Source organism: Ovis canadensis, chromosome 3 (genome assembly GCF_042477335.2).
Source record: "Ovis canadensis isolate MfBH-ARS-UI-01 breed Bighorn chromosome 3, ARS-UI_OviCan_v2, whole genome shotgun sequence".
In the NCBI taxonomy this organism is placed as follows: Eukaryota; Metazoa; Chordata; class Mammalia; order Artiodactyla; family Bovidae; genus Ovis; species Ovis canadensis.
Window position 1 is genome coordinate 142,456,953 of NC_091247.1, and position 15,074 is coordinate 142,472,026.

The window sequence follows — 15,074 nt, forward strand, 5'->3', positions numbered from 1 at the left end:
CAAGACTATTCCTTAAAGAATGTTAGCAAATTAGATACACACTTAGCCATACACATACTGTTGTATTAATTAATATTAAGATGTCTAAGAGAATTTAGAAATATATGTATATGGATACATGTAAAGAAAATTGTTCATACTTATAGGCTCTGATTCCTCAAAACCTTCATGGCAGTTACTCTCTGATATACAGTGGCATTCATACAGTTTTGTTCTTAATTTTCACTTTCTTAATGAGTTTGTAGCCAATGATTTTATTAGTACCTAAATTTTAACAAGACATTTAAGTTTCCTATCCACAGTAAACAGACATACCTTTTCTTTCATGTTTTCAAAAGCTCCTCCTTGGGCCAGTACAGTATTGGACTGCAAATCAAAAATGAATCCTGATGAATCTGAAAGAGTGAGAAGAAAAAAATATATTCAACAGGGTCCAAAACTAACATAACAGCCTGCAAAATGTAAGGGCCAATACTAGCTGCTTTTTTCCCATAAACAGCTAATAACTAAATAGAACTTAATTTTTATTTTGCAAATTCTATTATATAACTGATAACTACCTTTGCATTCAAATTGTGAAATTAAATTTGATTTTAGTAGAAATTGTCACAGCTTGAGAAAAATATTGAAATCAATTATATTAGACTATACAGTAATCCTTGATATCTTTAACTATGTTAATATAAAAGCCCCTCTAAAAATACTGTAAGTAAATAGCTCAAGGTAAAATTTAACACTAAAAAATCTGAATATGTGAGAATGAAAGCTTCTGTAACATTAATAATAACACATAAAAGTACTTTCCATCTTTTAGACTACAACACACACACATCACATTCTTAAGACTATGTATTTCATATATTTGTGTTCCCAGTATAATATACAAAAAGCAATGTACCAGTGTTTATATTAATAGCATAAATGGGAAAACTTAGTTCAATGTAAGAAATTATAGAAAATAGTTTGCACTTAGAAAGAAAAGGCTATCTGTGAATTTAATAAGTTTCTTTACCCATGACTATGTGATCAACAAATTACCTCACCTTTTACACTTGATAACTTTGTTTTACTCTAATGAGATGTGATCCTAGGAAACAGCTAGAGTGCTTCTCAAATTCTGATGTGTATACTTATCATTGGGGGAATCTCAAGTTAAATAGCAGGTTCTGATTCAAGAGTCTGATGTGTGGCCTAAGATTTTTACTCTCAGGTGGTATCAACGTTGCAGATCCAAGCTATCATACTTGGGAATACTTTGGGGGTTCAAATTTCAACAAAGCAAGAAAAAGGGGAAAATTTGAGAAGAGGGGTTGCTATAGTCTGAATGTTTGTATTTTCACCTCCAAATTCATATGCTGAAATCCTAAAGTGATGGTATTAGTAGGTGAGGCCTCCGAAGAGCAGAGTTCTCATGAATGGGATCAGTGCTCTTATTAAAAAGATTCCATAGAGACCTCTGCCACCATGTGAGGACACAAAGAGAAGTCTGCAACCCAGAAGGCCCTCGCTAGACCATGTTGGCACTCTGATCTGGGATTTCCAGTCTCTAGAACTGTGAGAAGTAAATTTCTATTGTTTATAAGCTACTCAGTCTGTGGTACTTTGTTAGAGCAGTCTGAACAGAATAAGATGGGAGTATAAAACATACAGTAATATTTTAGTACGCTTTCCAAATTCTTTCAGTATTATTACAGATGTGTTTTAATTAAAGCCTCTTTCATAGCTCAATCTTTATCTGTGTTTTATATAATGCCTCCTAGTTGCTGCAGAAGACTGATAATTTATACGTTAGAATGATAATAGTATTTTGTTTCTAAAAGTAGAAAAGAGGATATGAATAGATCCTGTGTCATTCCAAGAGAAAGTACACTTGCCAATTACCATTGAATTGTGAATCCACTTTTAACCTCTGTAATACTGGCAGTTTCATCGTTACCCAAAGGAAAAATCAGGTTACATTTACACAAACTCAATACTTAAAGCCGGAATTTTCTAGATGATGACCTAATATGGTCAACACTGAATTATCTTTATTAACCGCAAAGAAACATAGTATATACAGATGAAAATTTTACACAGCCAAAATACTATTGAGCAACCTTTTCAGAATTGCTTTAGGTTATCCAGACGATATAACTTGACTGCTGTTAAGTACAGCTGACCTTTGAACACTGCCCAGGTCTACTTATACACAGATAGTTTTCAATGGTAAGTACTATAGCATACACAACCTGCAGTTGATTGAATCCACGGATGCAGAACTGTGGAAACTGAGGCTCAGCTGGAAGGATTTTCCACTGCACTCAGGGGTCAGCACCTTTAACCCCCATATTATCCAAGGGTCAACTCTACTCTCTCTCAAAGACACATTAATGAACACTGAGATGATACAAAGAACATCGGTAATCTTAGCAAAGAATCCAACCACCAACCTCTTTTAGGGAAAGGTGCTTAAATGCTCAGTTGTGTTTGACTCTTTGCGACCCTATGGACTGTAGGCTACCAGGATCCTCTGTCCATGGGATTTCCCAGGCAAGAATACTGGAATCGGGTACCATTTCCTTCTCCAGGGGATCTTCCTGACCCAGGGATCAAACCCATATCTCTTACATCTCCTGCACTGGCAGCAGATTCTTAAGAGGGGACACTTAATTTTATTTTTTTTTCTTTTTATTTTAATTGGAGGCTAATTACAATATTGTAGTGGTTTTGGCCACACATTGACATGAATCAGCCACGGGTGTACATGTGTTCCCCATCCTGAACCCCTCTCCCACCTCCCTCCCCATCCCATCCCAAGAGGGGATACTTAAAACAGCATTTAGGGACCTATATTTAAATAAGCTATTGGTATCACTAACTTCTTATACATCATCTAATACCTTTTATTTTTTTCTGTTAAACAACACGCTAGATGAAATGAAGCGCAATGAAAACAAAGGGCAGTTCTACAAACACTTTCAGTGATCGCCTCCCCAAATTAGCGTAAGTATTATTAGAGTTTATCTGGCATACCAGTTGGGATAATGATTAAAAATACATACAGAAGCTATTTCAGTCAGGATCTCAGCAGGAAACAAACAGCACATTGAGAGTTTAATGAAGGGACTATTTTCGAAGGTGCTGGTAGGGAGTAGGGAAACCACAAGAGAGAGCACAGTACTCCTTGGCTAAGAACAGCCATGTATATTGCTACTGGAGGTTTTAAAGACGGTAAGGAGGGAGCAATCACTGGAATCCGGAGACAGAGGCCTCTTTCATCTTTGTTTCATCTGGTGTGGAGATGGCCATAGGATAACAGTCCTTTAATCAGAGGACACAGTAAGCCCACAGTGACCCTTCAGGGAAAAGACTAGGGGAACAGATACTCCTATCTTACTCTCCTCCCTGCCTCTGGTCTCCTGCTTTATGCTGCCCAACAGCCAAACTCAACCAGAAGCCCAAGGCAGGAAACCTGTAGTCTGACTTGCAGTCTGGACAGGTTAGCCTCCTGGGGTACAAATGCTCATTTTGTATTTATATTCTAAATCATAAGTTTGCCAAAATGGGAAAGCAATAATTTAACATCTTGTCTATTCACCAGCTAATATTGTCTTTTTACTTACACGAACAAACTCAAGTAGATTTAAAAAAACCCTGCTTCAATGAACTGGAGCTTAAGTGCCTCTCAACATTATAGGGAAAATAAATTTTAATTCCCACCAACAATATTTAGTGATTTAACAGTTCTCCTATTTTTTCATGCAAAGAAAGCCTAAGATTTACTTAATTCCACTGTTAGTAAATGAGGTAAGATCTCATCCTTTTGTACTTACCCTATGATAGAAGATCATTAATTTTTAAAGAAAAAAACTGAAGTTAAACTCAGGCAAGATTCATAAAGGGTATGAGGAACCCTTGAGATTATCATCTATTTCATTCTATCAGGAACCATCTCACAAGTTCCTTGGAATTATTTCAAATATCACACATTTAGGAACATTTTGCGGCTTCCCTGATGGCTCAGATGGTCAAGAATCCGCCTGCAATGCAGAAGACCTGGGTTTAATCCTTGGGATGGGAAGATGTCCTGGAGGAGGAATAGCTCCCATTCTAGTATTGTTGCCTGCAGAATTCCATGGACAGAGGAGCCTGACGGGCTATAGTCCAGGGGTTGCAAAGAGTCATACACGACTGAGTGACCAACACTAGTTTCAGTGGATAAAGTATGCTATTTATAGTATCACTGACATATTTGTAAACATTAGAAAACAAATTGTTTTCACTGGCTTCAAAAATCAGGCAAAAGTTGTTTCAACGAGGACAACATAGAAATACCTGAGTCTGACTATCTCATGTATCAAATCAGACTTGAACAAGTTTTCTTTTTTTTAACTGAGGTATAATTGACACACGCATATATATCATTACGTAGTTTCAGGTATGTAGTATGATTTGATATTTGTATATACTGTGAATTGATCACAAAAAGTCTAGTTAATATCTATCAACATACACAGTTAAGGGAAACTTTTTTCTTGTGATAAGAACTTTAAGATATATTCTCTTAGCAACTTGTAAATATGCAATACGCTATTATTAACTAGAGTCACCATGCTATACATTATATTCCTAGGACTAATTTATTTTATAATTGGAAGTTTGTACCTTTTGACCTCCTTTACCCATTTGGCCCTCCTCCCACCCAACATTTTTGATAACTATCAATCTGTTCTCTGTATCTATGAGCTCTTTTCCTCTGTAAGTTTTGGATCCCACATATAAGTGAGATGATACGGTCTGTCATTCTCTGACTCATTTTACTCAGTATAATGTCCTCAAGGTCCATCTGTGGTGTCACACATGGCAAGATCTTTTTATGGCCGAATGATATTCCATTGTATAAATGCACACCACATTCTTTATCCATTCTTCCACCATATGAAGACACTCAGGTTGTTTCTGTATCTTGGCTTTTGTAAATCATGCTGCAATGACCATGGGGTTGCATATGTCTTTTCAAGTTAATGTTTTTGCTTCCTTTGAATACACAACCAGAAGCTGAACTGATGAAATGTTCTATATTTCCTGGCCAACACTTGTTATTTCTTGTCTTTAATAATAACTATTTTTACAGCTGTGAGGTAGTATCACATTATGGTTTGGGCTGCATTTTCCTGATTAGTGATGTTAAGCACCTTTTTATGTGTCTGTTGGACATCTATCTCTATGTCTTCCTTATAACTGAACACATATCTCAACAAACTTTGAAACACAGTCTAATTGTTTTTAATTAATAATTTAACCTGAAGACCATACTGTATTTTCATAATTAATTTGGTTAAAAGTTCTGATTATATTCACAACTCTGAGGATGGCAGGAAGAAAGGCAGGCAAGCAGGAAGGGACAGAGGGAAGTGGGAGGGAGGAAAGGAAGAGAGAAAACAAGTATTGGTGAGGATGTGGAGAAATTGGAACAGTCATACATTGCTGGTGGCAATGTAAAATGATACAACTGCTATGGAAAGCTATATGGTGGCTCCTTAAATAACTGAAGATATAATTATCATGATATAGCAATTCCATGCCACTCTAATGGCAGAAAGTGAAGAGGAACTAAAGAGCCTCCTGATGAGAGTGAAAGAGGAGAGTGAAAAAGCTGGCTTAAAACTCAACATTCAAAAAACTAAGGTCATGGCATACAGTCCCATCACTTCATTGCAAACAGATGGAGAAAAAGTGAAAACTGACTGATTTTATTTTCTTGGACTCCAAAACCACTGCAGACACAAAATTAAAAGACACTTGTTCCTTGGAAGTAAAGCTAGGACAAATCTAGACAGTGTATTACAAAGCAGAGGCATCAGTTTGCCAAAAAAGTTCTGTATAGTCAAAACTACAGTTTTTCTAGCAGTCATTTACAGACTTGAGAATTGCACCATAAAGAAGGCCGAGCACCAAAGAATTGATGTTTTCGAATTGTGGTGTTGGAGAAGACTCTTGAGAGTCCCATGGACTTCAGGGGATCAAATCAGTCAATCCTAAAGGAAATCAACCCTGAATATTCATTGGAAGGACTGATGCTGAAGCTAAAGCTCCAAAACTCTGGCCACCTGATGCAAAAAGCCAACTCACTGGAAAAGACCCTGACGCTGGGAAAGATTGAGGGCAGGAGGAGAAGGGGTGGCAGATGATGAGATGTTAGACAGCATAACCATGAATCCAAGCAAACTCTGGGAGATAGTGAAGAACAGAGGAGCCTGATGTGCTGCAGTTCAGGGGTCGCAAAGAATGGGACACGACTTAAGAGACTGAACAACAACAAATGCACATACTAGACCCCCACCACAACAAATGAGGAGGAGCTGATTAAAAGCTTTACCACTTGGCGTTCTACCTAAAAACACTTAGCAGAATTACTATTATGAAGGCATGGTAAGGCTCCCTGAAAGGACTGAAGTGAATTCAATCTGATCAATGTGAAGACTGTTTCTTTCATGGAAAAGCCTGTCCCCCCAAATTCCTGGCTGCTTACAATAGAGAGAAGCATAGAGGGAGCTTCCCAGGCATGGAGTAGGTCTAAGGATTCTCACAGGGGTTACTGAATGCGTGTCTTTGAATTTAACAACTAAAAACCTATTGTTTTAGATTGTTTATGTATTTTTTCACTGACATGATGGTAAATTATTATATTATCTTATCTGACAAGCAAAGAGAAAGATGGAAATATGATCCCTTCCAAAATACCTTCTCTTAACTTTACAATGATGAGAAAAATCAGTTATGGTACTATTCTGTACCCAAAGCCTGCCGTAAGAAACCTACTGCAGAATCAAAGACTGAGCCCAAGTTTTATGCTATCCATTAGTGCTGTAACTCATCGAGTATACTAGTTTTCAAGTTGCATTATTTCAACAAAAAGGCGGTATATCCTTTCTTCCAAGGATCTCAGATTTTTATTATTACTCCCTGATATTCCTCATACATACATGAAACAAGCTGGGTAACAAAATTATTAACACTTCACCATGGCCAAAGACAGATCATACATTTAAGAGCCAATTAAATGCAGATAAGACCAAGGGTGAAGAACTCTAGACAACCTAACAAGTGTGATAATCACTTGTCACATTTTCTCAAACCATCAACTCCCTCTTAAAAATTAAAAAGCAAACTCAAAAGCAGAGGCAATGTGCCAGAAGTGTTATCTCATGAACAATGAAAGAATCTGAAGTTCTCCTTAGTACTCAACCATGTAAAAGAAAATAATTAGCCTCTTGCAATTGCTTTTTCTCATGCCAATTTTGAGAACAATCCACATGGTGGAGTTCATTTCCTTCACACGAACTAATGGCACGCATAGGGATGGGGGTTATATTGTACAAATGTGAGGGCAAGGAAAAGAGTACCGTCACAGGCACTACTGCTAAAGCCTAGGAGTGTATTCACAACTTCAAAATTGAAGATGCCACCAACTTTAGCTTCCTAGGTGGTAATTCTTTCTTCTGTCAGCTTATCCCCTAAGCTTGGAAGAATTATGACTGTTTTGTGTAAGAAATAAGATACCAATTATAAAAGGTGGGCGGATTATGTATAAATAAAGGGGAATCAGGCTTAGAAGGAAAGCAAATCAGAGATGAGAAATTAAGAAAGGTAACTATGTCAAAGTGCCATTTTGTAAGATTTCTAGTTTGCTTTAAGTATTTCTACTATAGTGTACTGTTGCAGCTTTCTGAAATGCTAACACTTTTAAAATATATTAAATTGTTAAAAGTTATTTAAGAAACCTCCATCCTAGTTGACAATGGCCTAACACAAAAAATACTGTTAGTAGGTTGTAAGGGGTCTCATCAACTGGTCTTCTTAGCCATTTCAGATAACTAATGTAGCTTAAATGTCCAGAAAAACCCACACTTCAACAACTGATCTGCTAAGTGGGTCTTTCATGAAAGGGAACAGTTTTCTACCTTTCTGTTATTTCTGCTGACATTTACCATCTAGTCTTTTGTTTTGTTTGTTTTTCACCCTTGTTGTAAGGCTTGTGGGACCTTAGTTCCCCCCAAGCAGGGACTGAATGAATGAATGAAGCCACATCCTCGGCAGTGAGCACGGGTCCTAACCACTGGACCAGCAGGGAATTCCTAAGCAAGTCATCTAGGTGTATTTTGTGCCTCTTTTCATAGACATTTACGTTGGGAAATTTCCTAACATCTGGAATAAGTTCTGACTTTTCAAGGTAGAGTTTGATGGAAAGTCACAGTTTTTATTAAGCAAGAAATTAAATTCTACTTTACTCTTGCTAGTAGATTTTCCCAGGTTTCAAGCAGATACAACAGAATAAGCTTCTATTTTTTAAGTTCCAAAAGTTCTTGAATGGTCTCATTATTTAAAAAGTTTGCTGGCTGAATGGAAGATAGGAAATTCAGTCCACCACTTTTCAAATTTTTCTTAGTGATATATTCTAGAGAATAGCCAGGAGGCAGTAATATTGATTTTAATGTCCAACCTCTTCTGTCTCAATGCCATCTCTCATTAGTCTGGAAATAGTATTCCCATATATGAAATAAAATACGTAATTTAAAAAATTATTTCCTTTTCCATACTGTCCTTCAGACTCTCAGAATCCTGCCGACTGTTTCAGAAAAGAAACTCAACTTCGTAAGTTGAAAAGATTAAAGCACTTAAAAACTATGATTAAAAAAAAAAAAGAACTCAGCTAAATCTTCAATGACAAGATCAGTACATGTTATTTGCTGATTCTACATTATCTCTGAACTAATATTTTATTTGCAAAACTTTGTACATAAATCCACAGATTACATGAATTCAAATAGCTATTTAGAAAATTATGAAGCCACATGGCAATTATTTTGATATCTGCTTATAGCCAACTTTCAGTTTTTTTTTTTTAAGGAAAGTAGCACTAAAATAGAATAAAAAGTAAAATATCTAGCTAAATTTTTCTTTATTTCCAAGTAGTGAGAAAGACTGACTGTGTTTCATCTTTCCACTTGTTAAGCTCTTCCTGCCCTTTGTGAAAGTAAAAAATAAACTGTGGTGTGTCTAAAAGATGGATAGCCAGTAAAAATGTGTGTGTGTGTGTTTATGTGTGTGTATAATCAAGGAAACTAGATAATCCAAAAATCAGAAAATCAGTCTGTGAATAAATCAAGTCTTCTAATATGCATCTGTGTGAGCTGAGTCTGAAGAAAAACATTACGTCTGAAGAAAAAACATACTTTCCCCTACCAAGGGCCTATTTTCAGTCTCTCTTACAAGTCAAACCCTCTTTACAGGTTTTGCTAATATTTCTCTAGTTAATGGCTCTTCTATTTTATGGAATCATCAGTCTTGGATGTCCTTACAATATATGTCATAGTTCTGGGTTTAAGATAGGAACTGGGTGAGTTGAACGCATAGGTTTTTATTTTTGTTTTTTTAAACTGTTTTTTGCTCCTCATGGTCCTTCAGATTTTCAAGAATTCTGCCAGCTAATCCAGGAAAGAAACTCAATTCCATAAGTCAAAAAAATTAAAACACTTATGAACTATGATGTTTAAGAGTAAAACAAACCTTCAGTTACTAAGATCAGTGCACACTAACTGGCAGAATTCCTGAGAAGTTGAAGGAGAGTAAGGAGGAGCAAATTTTTTTAGAATTCCTATGTGGTAGAACTAATTTCTGTTTAGATTTAAGAGACATCCTACTTGTCATTATAAAAGATTTTGCTGTGGATGTTCCTTCTAATACTGTAAAATAGTGAATGTCTTCCTTCTCTATCCCAACTCATCCCCCTACTTCAAACTACAGAAATGAACAAGACAAATCTAATTACATACTTCTGTCTCCAACAAAATAATGACTTTTCTCATAATATATAGCACTGCAAAATCTGTCACTCTTCATTCATTAACCTTCGTGCAAATAAGAATTAAATGTCAGCTTTTCTTTCTTAAAATGACTTAGGGATCAATAACCTACTTTGATTATAAATATTTCTATTTCTAAATAGTTGTTACAATTATCACAAAGTGGACACTAGATTTTAATATTATACTTCTGAATGTAAGAAACATACTACCTAAATAGCACACTTGTTTAAGTCCATCTATCTTAGTAAATTCTTTAAAAAAATTTTTTATTGTGAAATATATGGAGTTATTATATTTGAAATTACAATTACGGAATTAAATACTTTATGTGTGTGTGCCTTTACAGTGCCTGTAAGATCATGTGTCTTCTTACAAGTAAATATAGTCTATTCTTTGCTAAATAATATTTTATTTCATGACTCAGTTCAGTTCAGTCGCTTAGTTGTGTCTGACTCTCTGCGACCCCAGGAATCGAAGCAGGCCAGGCCTCCCTGTCCATCACCAACTCCCGGAGTTCACTCAAACTCACGTCCATCGAGTCAGTGATGCCATCCAGCCATCTCATCCTCAGTTGTCCCCTTCTCCTCCTGCCCTCAATCCCTCCCAGCATCAGAGTCTTTTCCAATGGGTCAACTCTTCACATGAGGTGGCCAAAGTATTGGAGTTTCAGCTTTAGCATCATTCCTTCCAAAGAACACCCAGGACTGATCTCCTTTAGAATGGACTGGCTGGATCTCCTTGCAGTCCAAGGGACTCTCAAGAGTCTTCTTCAACACCACAGTTTAAAAGCATCAATTCTTCGGTGCTCAGCTTTCTTCACAGTCCAACTCTCACATCCATACATGACCACTGTAAAAACCATAGCCTTGACTAGACAGACCTTTCCATTGTTAATCTAATCTGCTAATGAAGGACAACAGAAGCCAGTACAATCAATATTGTTTTGAATATTCATGTACCAGTCTCCTGGTGTACCTGGAAACGCATTTCTCTTGAGTATACTCAGGAACAGAAGTTAAGTCATGTTTATTTCTCCAAAGAAGACATACAGATGGCCAAGAGGTACATGAAAGAATGTTCAACATCACTAATTATTAGAGCAATGCAAATCAAAACTACAATGAGATATCACTTCACACCAGTCAAAATAGCTATCATCAAAAAGTCCACTCACAATAAATATTGGAGAGGGTGTGGAGAGAAGGGAACCCTCTTACACTGTTGGTGGGAATTTAAGTTGGTATAGCCACTATGGAGAACAGTATAGAGGTTCTTTAAAAAACTAAACCTAGAGCTACCATATGACCCCACAACCCCACATCTGATTGTATATCTGAAAAAAAACAACAACATGGTCCGAAAGGATACATGCACCACAACGTTCACTGCAGCATCGTTTACAACAGTCAAGACATGGAAGCAACCTAAAAGCCCATTGACAGAGGAAGGGATAAAGAAAATGTGGTACATATACACAACAGAATATTACTCAGCCATTAAAAAGAATGAATAATGCCATCTGCAGCAACGTGGATGAACCTAGAGATTGTCATACTGAGTGGTTAAGTCAGACAGAGAAAGAGACATATCACAAATATTCTATGACATCCTTATAAGCAGAATCTAAAAGGAAATGATACAAATGAACTTATTTACAAAATAGAACAGATTCACAGACTTAGAAAACAAACTTATGGTTGCTGGTGGGGAAGGATGGGGGACAGGATAGTTAGAAAGTTTGGGATTGACATGTACACACTGTTATATTTAAGATGGATAACCAACAAGGACCTACTATATAGTACAGGGAACTCGGTTCAATGTTATGTGACATCCTGGATGGAAGGGGAGTTTGGGGGAGAATGAATACATGCATGTATATGGCTGAGTCTCTTTGTTTTCCACCTGAAACTATCACAACATTGTTAACTGGCTATACTGCAAAATAAAATAAAAAGTAAAAAAAAAAAAAATCATAGGGTATGCATATCTTCAGCTTTAGTATGTAATATCATACTGCTTTGCAACTTTCTTTTCCCATCTTGTGACCTGTCATTTTAATTTCTTGACTGTACCTTTTGATAAATACAAGTTCTTAATTTTAATGTAATAATGCATTGACATGAGTTTTTTTTCTGTTATGATTAGTGATTTTTATGTCTATTTTAAAAGTTCTTCCCTGAGATGATGTCAGAAACTTACTTTGAAATAATCCACTAGGGGTGAAGAAAAAAATTGGACATGTGTTGTTAATTATGGACCTGTGTTATGGGTTTATGGGAATTCACTATATTATTCTCTCTACTTTTTATATAAAAATTTGAAGTTTTCAATAGTAAATTTTTTTTAAATGTTATTAAAAATTCCTGGATTTAAGTGATTATAACAAGGTTGCAGGATACAAGGTTAATATATAACTGCAACGAACAAGTGAAATTTTTCTTTAAACAAGTAAAATTTGAAATTTAAAAACAATATATTAGCATATCAAACAAAATAAGATATAAATTTAATAAAGTATGTGTAAGATATATATGAGGTAAACTATAAACTACAAACCTCTGAGGAAAAAAATGAAAGAACTAAATAAATGGAGAGATATTCTATGTTCATGGACAGGAAGATTCAATATTGTCAAGATTTCAGTTCTTTCCAATTTGGTCTACAGATTAAATGCAATCTCAATCTCAATCTCAATCAAAATCCTAGCAATTTGTGAATATTGACAAACTGATTCTAAAGTTTCTATGAAGGACTTCCCTGGTGGTCCAGAGGGTAAGGTCCTGGTCTGGGAAGATTCCACATGTCATGGAGCACCTAAGTCATCTGTACCACAGCTACTGAACCTTCACTCTAAAGCCCACATGCTGCAGCCACTGAGCCCTCATGTTGCAAACTACTGGAGCCCGAGTTCAAGAGCCCACGCTCTGCCTCCAGAGAAGCCACTGCAATGAGAAGCCCCTGCCCTGCAACTAGAGAGGAGCCTATATTCGCCGCAACTGGAGAAAGCCCATGCATGATAGCGAAGACCCAGTGAAACCAAAAATAAATAAGTAAATAAATGAATCTGCTTTATTAAAAAAAATAGTTTATACGGAGAAGCAAGACCGAAAATAACCAGCACAATACTGAAAGAGAATAATGTTCAGAAACTGACACCAACTTTAAGATATACTGTAACGCTACAGTAATCCAGACAGGACAGTGTTGGTGAAAAAAATAAACAAAATGATCAATGGAACAGAACAGAGTTCAGAAATAGACCCACATGGATTATAATCACCTGATCTTTGACCAAGGAACAAAGGCATACAAAATGAACCAAAGACTGTCTCTTCAACAAACAGTGCTAGAACCACTGGACACCCACATACCAAAAAATCAATCTAGACACAGACCTTACACCTTTCACAAAAATTAACCGAGAATGGATCACAGACCCAAATGTAATACAAAACTGTAAAACTCCTAGAAGATAATTTAGGAGAACATCTAGATGACCTCAAGTTTGGCAGTGACTTTTTAGACACAACACCAAAGGTACAATACATGAAAGAAGAATCAATAAGTTGGACTTCATTAAAATTAAAAACTGCTCTGCAAAAGACACTGTCAAGAGAATGAAAGACAAGCCACAGGCTGGGAGAAAATATTTGCAAAAGAATCAAAATTTATGAAGAACTCCTAAAACTCAATGATAAGAAACAATACAATTAAAAATGGGCCAAGGACCTTAATCAACGCCTCACCAAAGGAAATTTATGGATGGCAAGTATTCATATGAGAAGACGCGCCACATCACACGCCATTAGGGGAATGCGAACTAAAATGAGCTGCCACTACACATCTCTCAGAGTTTCCAAAATTGAGACTATTAGCATCAAAGCTGGCAAGGGTGTGGAGCAACACGAACTCTCACTTATCAGTAGTGGGAATGCAAAATGGTATAGTCATCTTCGGAAGACAATCTGGTACTTTCCTATAAAACTAAGGATCCTCTCACCCTATGATTCAGCAATTGCGTTGTTCAGTATTTAACCAAACTTATGACCACATCACAACCTGAAGGTGGATGTTTAGAGAAACGTTAATTATGACTGCCAAAAATTGGAAATAACCAAGATGTACTTCAGTAGGTAAATAGACAAACTATGATACGTTCAGGCTTCCCGGGTAGCTCAGCTGGTAAAGAACTGGCCTGCAATGTGTGATACCTGGGTTCGATGCCTGGGTTGGGAAGATCGCCAGGAGGAGGGCATAGCAACCCACTCCAGCATTCTTGCCTGGAGAATCCCTATGGACAGAGGAGCCTGGCGGGCTACAGTCCATGGTATTGCAAAGAGTTGGACACGACCAACACCAAGCACAGCAGCACGGCATGATACATTCAGACAATGGAATACTAGCCAGTGCTAAAAAGGAATGAGCTAATGAGCCATGAAAAGACATGAAGGAATATTACTAAGTGAAAGAAGGCAATTTGAAAAGGCTACACAATGTATGATTCCGGTTATATGACATTCTGGAGAAGGCAAAACTATGGAGACAGTAAAAAGATCAGTGGTTGCCAGAGGTGAGGGGAATGAAAAGACTGAATAAGCAAAACACAGAAGTTAAACAGTAGGTCTGTTAAACCACTCTGAATGACACAATACCAGTAGATATATGTGACTGTACATTTGCACAAACCCAAAGAATGTGCAACACCAAGAGTGAATACTAATGTAGACGTTGGAATTTCAGTGATAATGATGTATCAGTGTAGGTTCATCAACTGTAACAAAAGTGTAATTTTGGTGAAGGATTTTGACAATGGGGGAGGCTTTGTATGTTTAAGAGCAGGAGGCATATTAGAATTCCATATCCCTGCACTTCCTGCTCAATTTGTTGTAAATCTATAACTGCTCTAAAAAATAGTCTATTAAAACATTTAAAAAATGCTACTAAGGAAAAAAGTAAAAATGACAACAACAATAAAAAACCAATGGTCCTTCTTACTGTCAGGTCTGGAAAGATAACAACTAAATTATCAAGTTTTGCTGTTTTGCCATTTATATTTGGATCTATAGCCCAAACCCTGGAGTGGATTTATAGGTATGCAGTAAAGTGAGAAGAAGTCATTTGAGACTCCCTTAGACAGCAAGGAGCTCAAACCAGTCCATCCTAAAGGTAATCAACCCTGAATATTCATTGGAAGGACTGATGCTGAAGCTCAAGCTCAAA

At 36.6% G+C, this 15,074-nt stretch overlaps 1 protein-coding gene across 1 annotated transcript in view; it reads right to left on the bottom strand.

Annotated features, from left to right (window-relative positions):
* The window catches only part of SPATS2 (spermatogenesis associated serine rich 2), a 156,112-nt gene that overhangs the window by 42,493 nt on the left and 98,545 nt on the right, over positions 1-15,074 (bottom strand). The window contains exon 3 of the mRNA XM_069584452.1: positions 316-395. Coding sequence (XP_069440553.1) covers positions 316-395 — 80 coding nt within the window. The remainder of the gene's footprint in view (positions 1-315; positions 396-15,074) is intronic.